Source organism: Macaca mulatta, chromosome 1 (genome assembly GCF_049350105.2).
Source record: "Macaca mulatta isolate MMU2019108-1 chromosome 1, T2T-MMU8v2.0, whole genome shotgun sequence".
Classification (NCBI taxonomy): domain Eukaryota; kingdom Metazoa; phylum Chordata; class Mammalia; order Primates; family Cercopithecidae; genus Macaca; species Macaca mulatta.
Window position 1 is genome coordinate 80,509,697 of NC_133406.1, and position 12,615 is coordinate 80,522,311.

The window sequence follows — 12,615 nt, forward strand, 5'->3', positions numbered from 1 at the left end:
TTTTAGTAGAATAAAAACTTCAAAAAAGGAAAATTTACTTATTGCAGATACATTTAGTTTTGGACTTCACATTCAAATATTCAAACTAAATATAATTGTGGCAAAGATACTAGGAGTTTTGAATATAAAACTATTTGGCGTGTATATTTAGATATTAATCCTCTGAAATACATGTCTCAAATTTCAAGCGAGGCACCTTTTGAAAGCTGTATTTTTATAGTTCAAGTTTTTTCTCCACAAAAACATCTGAATTCTCTAAAAATAGGTTATCTGTGGCAGTTGCTATTTGTGTTTGCTCTTATATTTTATTCTTTGGTGTATATGGCAGTGTGTGAGAAGGCCTCTCTTGCTAAGCAAATTTAACTTTTTAAAATGCTTAGACTGCTACTGCTGTATGCCATTAAATATTGAAACTATGCCATTAATGTTTTTTCTAATTCTTTGCTCACCAAGCAGCCAGTTTAGATTTTCCAGGTTTTGTTCAGGCCAGCTCTAAATGCCTGTTCTGCTTCAGAGAGACATTCCCCGTTTCATTACTTTTTGAAAACAAACACTTCTCTGCCTCCAATAGTAATGTGAATTACTTAAATGGCAACTGTTTTTCTTCATTATACAATTAACCCATTGATGTGGCAGTATTTTACTCAACTTCCCCGACATTCATTCAGTCTCCTTGTCTGGTTTGTACTCTGCTGTCTACCACTAAAGTCACTGTGTTAGTTCAGGCCCTTGTCATCTTTTATGCCAGTCCCTAGCTAATCACGTATCTCCAGTCTTTCCTTTCCTTTCCTTTCCTTTCCTGTCCTGTCCTGTCCTGTCCTGTCCTTTCCTTTCCTTGTTTTCTTTCTGACAGAGTCTCACTCTGTCACCCAGGCTGGAGTGCAGTGGCACAGTCTCGGCTCACTGCAAGCTCCGTCTCCCAGATTCATGCCATTCTCTTGCCTCAGCCTTCCAAGTAGCTGGGACTACAGGCGCCTGTCACCACGCCCAGCTAATTTTTTTTGTATTTTTAGTAGACATGGGGTTTCACCCATGTTAGCCAGGATGATCTTGATCTCCTGACCTCGTGATCTGCCCGCTTTAGCCTCCCAAAGTGCTAGGGTTACAGGCGTGAGCCACCGCGCTCGGCCCCCCATCTCCAGTCTTTCTTATACAGCTTCTTCCCAGTTCCGATTGTCTATATAGTTGCTAGAGTGAACTTTTTAAAATACAAGTCTGTCCATGTCATTATGTGCTTAAAATCTGTCAAGGATGCTCCATTCCCTTCAGGGTGAATTCCAGACTCCTTAACAGGTAGAGGCCACTTTCCCCTCAGCTAGTCCTGAGCTGCCTCTCCAGGTGCATTTCCTGTAGTTTCTTCTGATGCTTCTTGAACTGCAGACTCAGAACCGTTCCTCCATGCCACTCTAAACCTCTTTGTCTTCATGTATGTTGTTTTCTCTGTAGTAAAAATGTCCTTTATTGTTTCTCCCTGGCAGTCTCCTACCTACTCAAATGTTTATGCTCCTAAAAGTCTTTTTGGAGTGAGTTGTAGCATAAATAAATAGGTAGCCATAGAGACTGAGTACTCATTTGCTTCTTAAATGTAATTTGTAAATATATGTTTGAGTTGAAATCTACATATTGGTATCTGCTCTCTATTTGATGGCCTGTTCTATGTTCCTTTTTTCATTTTTTTGAATTGTTAGAGTATTTTAAATGATTCTGGTCTTCTCTATTTAAACTTGGTGGTTACAAGTTGTTCTACTTGTCCTCTTGTTAAAGGCCACAGCATGTATCCTGGACTTTTAAAAAGTCTGACATAGTATAGTTACCTCTTTCTTAATAGAGGAGTTACCTCTTTCTGGGCTTTAACTTCCTCCTGACTTAGATGTTATTGTGGTCATGTATTTTAATGGTCTGTGTAGCTCAAACTCCACAAAATGTTTGTCTTTTACGGCGCTAACCTGCTGATACTCAATTTACACACCTATTTATAGTTCCTGTCATCCTTCATTTTCCTACATCTTCAGTCTTCCATTTGGGATCACGTTCATTCTACTTGAAGAATATACTTTAATGCAGGTTCAGTGAGTTTACTTTTGTGTGGAAATGTCTTTATTTTGACTCTGTTTTAAAAGGGTCTTTCTGCTGGTTATGGAATTTTGATAGTTGTTTAATTTTAGCGCTTTAAAGATAACCAATTATCTTCTGGTTTTAAAATTTCTTTGAGGAATCTATTATCATTCTTATTTTCTCTTTTTTCAAATGGATTATGCCTGCCCTAGCTGCCTTTAGTCATTTTTCTTTTTGGTTTTTCAGCAGTTTTCCTGGGAGGTGCCTACATGTAGGATTTTGTCATCACCCCTTCACCGCTACGCCCCTGCTTTTTCTTTTGCATTTATACCGCTTGAGGTTATAAACATCTCTTGAATTTGGGGACTCTTTTTTCACATATCAATTCTATCTCATTCTCACTTGTCCTGATAATCCAATTAAACATACTAGGATCTCCCACTCCTACCCCTCACCCAGTGCCTCCTACGTTCTGAATTTGCTTCATTCTGGTTGTTTTCTTCTGACCTATCTTCCAGTGTGCTAAAATCTCACCTCAGTTGTCTAATCTGCTAAAATCATTGAGTTCTTTTTGGTTTCACTGTTTTTCACTTTTATAGTTTCTAATCCTCTGCTGAAATGTGTAATCTTGACTTGTACTTCCTTCAATATGTAAGGCACAATTGTTTTAAAATCTATGTGGTAATCCTATTATGTGGATCCCTTATGAGTGTGTTTCTCTGGTCTTTTAGATTGTGATCACATTGTCTTGTCTTGTGGAATGCCTGGTTGGTTTTGATGGAGCGGTGAACTGTCAGGGAAATTTGAGGTCTAAGATGATGTTAGCGTCCTACAGAAAATATATGAGATTACCTCTAGTGGGTGGTCATTACTTTATTCCAGTTAGCAATTAAAATCATTCAAAAACGGCCTGATCCCTTTAAAGGACATTGTATTTATTGCCTGTTCAGTACTCCAAGTGTGCAGCTCTTTTCTGGTCTCAACCCAAAGCCTAGGGCTTTTACTAGGGGTCCTTCTCATTGGCAGTCCTGAACTCCACTTCTTGTTTCTCTGAACCCAGGGATCTGTTGAAAGTTCTTTTCAACCTTCTTATATGTCTGCATTGTCTTCAATGCACGGATGAACCTGGGGGAAAATGGCTTAAGATGCCAGGCTTACTTATAATTCTGTGTTTTTTCCTACTGGATTTTCTTCACTGCCTTATTAGCTTTCTGATGCCTTTGAGCACATTCTTTATATTTTTGTCCATATGTTCTTATTTTCAGTGTTTGCAGACTAACTCATCCATTATTGGAAACAAAATTCTCTTGAATCTTTCTTCAAGACTTGTTTTTTCCACACCCCTTCCTAAGCCAGAGTCAGAGAGGGATTGTTCTGTTCTTATATGCACCTTTTACACATTCAGCTGTGAGCCCCTTTAGTGCAGAGGTGGTACTTACCATACCCATGCCTTTATCTTAGCCTCTTACAAGGTAACTAGTATATTATAGTCACTCATGAAATATTTGCTGAAGTATTGAATGAGCAGTTGTAAAAGAGTACATAAACTTCTTTCTCTTTAGTGTTAATAACCCTTTTTACTATTTTACTATAGCTCCTCTATTTTTGTTTCCAATTTATAGAAAATTTTCAGGTACCTTTTGCATCAGAACTATAAGTAAAGAAATATAAGGGTAACTACAGGTAGCACTTTTAAACCATTAAACGTTGCTGCCTTTACAATCTGTGTTATAGTTGGCTGACCTCTTGAGCTTGAAGGTTGTCAGGTTAAAACCAGTTTCCAGTACGTAGCACCCTGATTACGGGACAGTTTGGATTCCTTTTCTGTTCAACAGACATTGCCGATACTCAGATTTGTCTCTCTGCTTAATCATGATTCCATTGAAATAGGTAGGAGAGCTCCATGTCTGTAGTGTGAAAATGTTCTGGGGTTAATTGTACAGTTAAGGACATGTTCTAAAAAGCTCTTTCATTGGCTGTCTTTATCGTGGTACCATTCTTGGATTGAGAAACAGCCCATAAGAAAATTAATTAGTGGTCTTTCCATGGCTAGAAATAAGAGAAGTAATTATCTCCTGCATTATCCTAATAAGCTTAACTGTGTTAGGTTGATCAGTCCTGGCTTTCTACATTGAAGAAAAGTGCACATTCATCATTTCAACACAACAGTCTTTCCCATGGGACACATAGTGCTTTTTTACATTTGTATTATTTACTAATGAGGAGAGAATTATGAGACATTAGAAAATGCAGGTGATGTATCAACAAGCCATAGTTGGATTTTTATCCTGAAGAACAGTTTGGGTTCCTTCCTATGACTTTGTATAATCTATGCATTTTTAAGAATAGGATAGGAAGTGAGATTTTATTAGAGTATTCAGACAGAATGCCAGGAGGAAAAGAGAAACACTTCCACTGACAACCAGTTTTATCTTAGGAAACTGAGTCAAGAAGAGTATGAACGACAAGAAAGAGAGCACAGGCTGTCAGCTGCAGATGAAAAGGCAGTTTCGGCTGCAGAGGAAGTAAAAACTTACAAGTAAGTTCACCTTCTAAAGAGGGTATCAGTGGCTAATGAAACTAGTGTTGGCTTTTTTTATTAGCACCAAAGCACAAATAAATGGTTAGAGGACATGAATACATCAGTTCACAAAAAAGAAAAACTATATTTTAAGTTAACAAATGGAAAAATATTAACAAATAGCCAGTGTTGGCAAAACTGTAAGAGAACTTGATTCATGCAAACAGTTCTGGGGGTCGGGGGGGGCGTGGGGGCAGTTTGTTGTATGTGTCAAAAGCCATTAAAGTGATTTTGCCATTTGATAGACCCAGTAGTCCTAACTTTGGGAAATTTTTTTATAATATAATTAAAGGATGAAAAAAGGTTTATAGTGGAAGATATTAATAATAGGATTATTTGAGAACATATTTAGGAACAGTTAAAGAAATTTTAATTTATCAACTCAGAATCTCCAGCTGTTAAAGGAAATTATGTATCATTAGTTTTCATCGTATTGTACTTTTGTTATAACCAACCATGTAAAATATGCTTTATATTTCTGGATAAGCTGTATTAGGGTACAGTTGTTAGGGTAAAGGTTAACATAGTCAGATGGTTTGGGTTTTTATTTGGTTGTGCTTTAAATGATAAAACCAAGTGTAATTCTTAGGCGGAGAATTGAAGAAATGGAGGATGAATTACAGAAGACAGAGCGGTCATTTAAAAACCAGGTAATAATTCTAGTGCTCTACTATATAGTGCCCGGAATTCTTTGGTAAGTACTACAGGCTATTATAATGAATCTGTAAGCATATTTTGTGATATATTATCTTTTTCAGATTGCTACCCATGAGAAGAAAGCTCATGAAAACTGGGTAAGATTTGTTTTTTCTTTACCTTATTTTGTGCATAGTCTCCCACAGCTGAATTTGGATATTTTTCTTCAATAGCTCAAAGCTCGTGCTGCAGAAAGAGCTATAGCTGAAGAGAAAAGGGAAGCTGCCAACTTGAGACACAAGTATGTGATTTTGATGCCTGTATTTTCAGTGTGTGATGTCTTAAGGAATTGGTTTCTGTTTCACATTTAAGTCTTTCTTAAATATTCTTTCTCTATATTCAAGATTATTAGAATTAACACAAAAGATGGCAATGCTGCAAGAAGAACCTGTGATTGTAAAACCAATGCCAGGAAGACCAAATACACAAAACCCTCCACGGAGAGGTAAGGGAGCACCTTGTAAAGGGCAGCAATCTGTTTTTTGATGTAAAATATATATACGTGACTTTTTGTTTCTGTGTGTAATGGTATGGTACCCTAGGAATAATCCCAAGAACTGAGTAAAGAAAAAAAGTCTGTCTTAAAATGCTAACACGACGCTGTCATCTTTAGGTCCTCTGAGCCAGAATGGCTCTTTTGGCCCATCCCCTGTGAGTGGTGGTGAATGCTCCCCTCCATTGACAGTGGAGCCACCCGTGAGACCTCTCTCTGCTACGCTCAGTCGAAGAGATATGCCTAGAAGTGAATTTGGTGAGCATTCACGTGTTTCCTTGCAATACTCTTTTGGGTGGTTTTTTCCCTTTTATTTGAGAATTCTAATGCAAACACTTCAGAATTCGGGTCTGTCCAGTATAGAAAAGAAAATTTCTTACTTTGTCTTGGTGGATTCAACTGCAAGTATTCAACTGAAAGATTTTGCTTTAGAACAGAAGGCATTTATTACTTTCCTTTATTGTTTTCTTTCTTAGTTTTTTACTCTGAAGTATAAGCTTTTATCTTTCAATTAAAGTTCTGTGGGATTCCTCTCCCAAATACAGCTGACACTTGAACAACACAAGTTTGATCTGTGCAGGTCCACTTCTATGCAGATTTTTTTCAAAAAATATCTTGGGAAATTTTTTGGAGCTTTGCAATAATTTGAAAGAACTTGCAGATGAACCACATAGCCTAGAAATATTAAAAAATTTAAGAAAAATTTATGTATGTCGTGAATGCATAAAATATATATAAATACTAGTCTGTTTTATCATATACTATTGTAAAATATACAAAGATATATTTTTAAAAGTTAAAATTTATCATAACTTGCACAAGCACAGATGTACCTGATACCATTCACAATTGGGAAAAAATAAACACATGTAAAGATGCAGTTTTAAATCATAAATGCGTAAGATTAGCTGTAGTACATACTGTACTACTGTAATAATTTCATAACCACCTCCTGTTGCTACTACAGTGAGCTCAAGTGTTGTGAGTATCCACTTAAAACACCATGTGATGTTAATCTGCATGTGGGCAGTTCATCTTTCCAGTAAATTGTGTATCACAGTAAACATAATCTCTCATGGTTCTTGTGTATTTTTCACGTTTAGTGCAATACCATAAACCTTGAATAACACCATGGGACCCATATAAAATGCCACTAGTGATGCTGGAAGTATTCTCCAGTAGCAGAGTCATGACACTACTAGAGAAAGTTGAATTGCTTTGATATATACCATAGATTGGAGTGTGCAGTAGCAGTTATCAGTCATTTCAGTCAGACGATTCATCTTGTAAACAGACCATGTACGTGTACAGTACAAATACAATACAGTGCTATAAATACATTTCCTCTTATGATTTCAATAACATTTTCTTTAGCTTGCTTTATTAAAGTAAGAATACAGTATACAATATATATACAGAATATATATTAACTGTTTATGTTATTGGTAAGGCTTCTGGTCAATAGTAGGCAGGTTTTGGGGAGTCAAAAGTTACACGTGGATTTTTGACTGCGCAGGGGATCAGCACACTTAACCCCTGCATTGTTCAAGAGTCAACTGTATTATAAAGTAGCCTTAATAACTTTATAGTTTATGCGGCATACGTTTCCACTTCTCATTACTATAGTATGAAACGCTGTTAAGTCTATTTTGAATCCTAAATATGTCTATAATACTCGGTAAGATACAGAAGTCAGATTACATATACACTGAACAAAAATCACCATGTAGAATACAATACATGGAAGTCTGTAGCTTGAAGTGTAGAACCAGAGCCATTAATGTGCAGGATTTATTGTTCTTTCAGTGCAAGGCAGTTTTTATTTTAATTCTTTAAGTCCGTGCATAAATTGTAAGTGATTTCCCTTCATAAGGATTGGGAGACCCATTTTTAATATTGCTTTCCAGATAGACTTGAACCCTGACCTGTCCACAATTGATTATTTCTTCCAAAAAATACATATAAGGGCTCTGTTATTTCTTTCTCAAGGATCAGTGGACGGGCCTCTACCTCATCCTCGATGGTCAGCTGAGGCATCTGGGAAACCCTCTCCTTCTGGTAAGGGAGCAAGAGTGTTCAAAGAGTCTAAAACCATGCAGGAAGTGGGCAGAGGAATTTTTTTTTTTTTTTTTTAATCCTCCTCACAGAGTACACAAGTCAGAATAAGTCTAAATCAGTTCTCTGGTCTTTAACAGATCCAGGATCTGGTACAGCTGCCATGATGAACAGCAGCTCAAGAGGCTCTTCCCCTAACAGGGTAATCGATGAAGGCAAGGTAAATGCACCCATTTTGAATAATTAGTTATTTCAGGACATTTAGCTTTTCCTACAACTCTGTCTTTGCCTCATCTCCTATTTGTGTGTTCTACCTGTACTATCTCATTTATTTTTTAAAAAAGCAAACTGTTCTGCAAGAGCCTGAAGTCCCCTCAGTTCCCAGCATTACATCTTTGGCTGAGCATCCAGTAGCAGTAAGTACTTAGAAGTGTGGACTGAACTGGGCTATAAGTTGCATGGCAATATTGATCTTACTTTTATCCTTGACTTGGGAGTGTTGCTGAAATCTGATGGATTCATTGGCCTTTTCTCCTCTCTCCTGTTTAGTTAGACATTTAACCTGTGTAGAGCATCTGCTGTAACTGTAATTAACTTAAACAAAAGTGAAAAGTCCCCACTCTTGTGTGTTTCAGTGTTTAATGCTATTAGGCAAAGTAAATTCATTGTAAATTGTGTAATTCATTACTATGTCTTCATTTGGAAGTGTCGTATTTAAGAATACCTCCAATTGTATATTAGGCAAACCCTATTTTGAATGGTCTGAAATTACAGATCGATAACAGAAGAATGTTTGCTGGAAGTGAAATACTGAATAGTGAAAGTCTATAATTACCCATTGAGCCAGTTCCCAGCAGTGTCCTTAAACAGTGTTCACATAAGTATATTCTCTTGTAACTTGTGTAGCTGTTATGGCTGGTAAGTCCTCTGATCATACCTCACCGTGATTCTCTACATTGAAATTAAAATAAGTTTAATGATTGAGAGTTTCCAACCCACTTTCCCATAGGAAATTATTAATCAGTATCTCATAGTAGACAGTATTACTAGTGAATGAAGGTAGATAGAGCTGTGCCTGTGTAATTTGTGTACATAACATTGTTTCTCTTGGAAAATACTTCCAAGTTCCAGCAGAGGACTCCAGGAATACACATCTCTTGAGAAATGTTTTTATCCAAGGGCAGCTTGGATAAGACCCAAGACCCCTTTGAAGTAGGAGACTTCAAAGAGTGTAGAGGCTGCTTTGTGAGACAGGAGAAGCAGAGGTGGAAAGAACGTGGCGTTGGAGTCAAACCTGGCATTGAATTCCAGCCAGCCTCTTACATGCTGTGTGACCGTCAGCAAATCTAATGCTCTCTGTGCCTGTGTTCCTGCATATTTAGAACAAGATGGTCCTATTAGAGATTTAGAGATGTGATAATTCGAGTTAATATATGTAAGGCCTACAGAAGGTACTCTGAATAATCACTATTACATGGTAGAGAATGGATTTTTCATTCCCATTCATTCTCTGCATCCTTAATATGGAAATTACTCTGATGGGAGGGATGTGCAGAGGGAGTGACTGCCTTAGAAATAGACGTATGAATGGCATAACTTCTGTATTAGTCAGGAATGACCTCCATTTATAACCTGTGCGTTCCGTTCCATTTGCAGATGTAAGCAATAATACGATTATAGCAAGTGTTCACTCCTGTGGCGTACTTTTAACCTTTCTAAGCTATCAGTGGTAACAAATGAGAGGGGTAGAGTTTTTTGCACTAATTCTGCTCTTCGGACAAATGCCTGATATCTGCTTCATTGGGTTTTAGTTTTTACTGGTGTTGGTGCTTTTGTCTGTCATACCAGAGTATTTCAAAACTTCAATTGCTTCTACTCTGCAGGTTAATATGGCTCCAAAAGGGCCCCCTCCTTTCTCAGGAGTCCCTCTCATGAGCACCCCTATGGGAGGCCCTATACCACCACCCATTCGATATGGACCACCACCTCAGCTCTGCGGACCTTTCGGGCCTCGGCCACTTCCTCCACCCTTTGGTAAGATGATCTGAACAGTAGTGATTGACTTGTAAAGCACATTCATCTCCCTCTATCCCTTGCTAATACAACTGCAATTGCAGGGCTTTGCAGTGCAGTGATGAAGCTGATTGAGTACATTGTTAACTTTTCCCCAAGTTCCTTAGGACACAAAGGGTGCTGCATAATCTCCTGTGATTAGATGGGCAATAATTGTCTCTAATAGAACAAGGAAAGGGGCTATTCATAAAAAGCCAGAAATATTAAGCACATGTTTATTGAACATTTGTGGCTGTGTACTAGGCTCTGCAATGGATAGCAAGGTAGATAAAATATATCCCCTAATTAAGATGTCTTGTAGGTCACAAATATACACACTCTACAACATAAAGCTTCTAATCACCCATAATGGAAGCATAAGCAGTAGGTCACAGGATATTAGGGAAAGATACAAACCCTCAATCCTCACCTTGGGAATACAAAGGAAGGAGATATGAAAGAGAAGGTAGAATTTAACAGCTATCTAATGAATGCTGCTGAATTTAATTAGATGCAGCTGGAAGGCCTTTTCCAGCAGGGCAAGCACCTTAATTTTTATGGCATTATTAGCTCCATCTTGAGCTACTGCATAATTTTTTTTTTTTTTTTTTGAGATGGAGTCTCACTTGTTGCCCACGCTGGAGTGTGGTGGCACGATCTCTCCTCACTGCAAGCTCCGCCTCCCGGGTTCACGCCATTCTCCTGCCTCAGCCTCCCAAGTAGCTGTGACTACAGGCGCCCGCCACCACACCCGGCTAATTTTTTGTATTTTTAGTAGAGACAGGGTTTCACTGTGTTAGCCAGGATGGTCTCGATCTCCTGACCTCGTGATATGCCTGCCTCGGCCTCCCAAAGTGTACTGCATAAATTTGTAACTGATACACAGTAGTTAATGGAATTTATCAAAATTTTTATTGCAATGAAGCCATATTTAGTCTGTCTTCTTGGTATGGTGGAGTGCAAATCTATCTCTTTTTAAGATAAAGATGATAGGCCAGGCACAGTGGCTCACGCTTGTAATCCCAGCACTTTATGAATCCCACCATTCATTAGATGAGGCTGAGGCAGGTGGATCCCTTGAGTCTAGGAGTTTGAGACCAGCGTGGGCAACATGGTGAAACCGCCATCTCTACAAAAAATACAAAAATTAGTTGGGAGTGGTGGCATCCATCTGTAGTCCCAGCTACTCGGGAGTCTGAGGTGGGAGGATCGATTGTGTCCAGGAGATTGAGGCTGCAGTGAGCCATGGTCACTCCACTACACTCCAGTCCAGGTGACAGGCAAGACTCTGCCTCCAAAAAAAAAGAAAGGATGACAGACTGTATTAACATACCTGGCATTATCTTAATTTAGATATGTTCCTAGGAATTTACTAGAAATAATTTTTGTTTTCCAGGCCCTGGTATGCGTCCACCACTAGGCTTAAGAGAATTTGCACCAGGCGTTCCACCAGGAAAACGGGACCTGCCTCTCCACCCTCGGGAATTTTTATCTGGACACACACCATTTAGACCTTTAGGTCCACTTGGCCCAAGAGAGTACTTTATTCCTGGTGCCCGATTACCACCCCCAACCCATGGTCCCCAGGATTACCCACCACCACCTGCTGCAAGAGACTTACCGCCATCAGGCTCTAGAGATGATCCTCCTCCTGCCTCTCAGAGCACTAGCCAGGACTGTTCACAGGCTTTAAAACAGAGCCCATAACTATGACCTCTGACATTTTGTTGGAGAGAAAGTGTACTGTGCATTATTCATTACAGTAAAAGATTTCATTGGCTTCAAAATACAAAACTTTATTTTAAAAGGTCTGTTGTTAGAACTGCGCTGCCTCGGCAGTGTGCATTTTTGAGCCAAACAATTCAGAAATGTCATTTCTTCCCTAAATAAGACACCTTTTAAGCTAGAGCGTCCTTACAACTTTGAAATGTGCAATAAAGAATACCTGTGTTTTAGCTAATGTAGCATATGTAATTGCTAAATGATTTAGAATGTCATGAAAAATATGAACATTTCCTGTGGAAATGCTTTAAGAACATGTATTTCCATTATCCTATTTTTAGTGTACACCAGCTGAATACGGAGCAATGGTGTTTATAAGCGTTTTTTTTTTTTAAACTATCTGGTCACAAAGACTGTTACGCTAAAAATGTTTACTAAAAGATCACTAAACTTCATCTCCCCTCTTGCTGAAGTTCTTTGTAGTAACAGCTCATAAAAATTTGTTATTAATATTTCCCAAGTGTCTGTTGATTCATTGGACTGTTAGTGAGGTTTGTGCGATTTGGGGAACATGTACACTCCGGCTCCCAGAACTGAAGATGGTGGCTGGTGGCACACTTCCGGCTGCTACCCCCTCACCTGTGAACTCTACAAGTGATGTCTTTTCATTTCAAAGAAGTTTATTTCCCACTTGTATAGCATTCACATGCTTTCTTTACGATCCTCATTGTCTGTTTAGAATGGTTTTCTGAGAGTGAGTTTACATTAGTAGCAAGAGTTGTTTGACCTGATGTTCTATTGCTTTTACCATTCCTGTAGAAAAAAGGTACACAACAGAAAAATGAAAATGATGTGTCATGGCCATAAAAGTACAGAAATCTTTAAAAAATTTTTAAATATACAGTCTCGTCTTTCCCATTCCTTGCCACTGATTTTTGAGGAATACAATAAAAAGATTGGA

At 38.3% G+C, this 12,615-nt stretch overlaps 1 protein-coding gene across 8 annotated transcripts in view; it reads left to right on the forward strand.

The window, feature by feature from the left end:
• The window catches only part of MIA3 (MIA SH3 domain ER export factor 3), a 52,926-nt gene extending 40,760 nt beyond the window's left edge, over positions 1-12,166 (forward strand). For 5 of the 8 annotated variants that reach the window (XM_077937889.1, XM_015115721.3, XM_077937906.1 and 2 more), the window contains 10 exons: positions 4,493-4,594; positions 5,226-5,286; positions 5,395-5,430; positions 5,506-5,573; positions 5,677-5,777; positions 5,946-6,083; positions 7,815-7,883; positions 8,021-8,100; positions 9,764-9,914; positions 11,329-12,166. In XM_077937889.1, coding sequence (XP_077794015.1) covers positions 4,493-4,594; positions 5,226-5,286; positions 5,395-5,430; positions 5,506-5,573; positions 5,677-5,777; positions 5,946-6,083; positions 7,815-7,883; positions 8,021-8,100; positions 9,764-9,914; positions 11,329-11,639 — 1,117 coding nt within the window. In that variant the 3' untranslated portion in view covers positions 11,640-12,166. Of the gene's footprint in view, positions 1-4,492; positions 4,595-5,225; positions 5,287-5,394; positions 5,431-5,505; positions 5,574-5,676; positions 5,778-5,945; positions 6,084-7,814; positions 7,884-8,020; positions 8,101-8,224; positions 8,297-9,763; positions 9,915-11,328 lie in introns of all 8 variants that reach the window. The other 3 variants (XM_015115698.3, XM_077937898.1, XM_028853474.2) reach the window with 1 other exon arrangement.
• Positions 12,167-12,615: the final 449 nt, after the last annotated feature.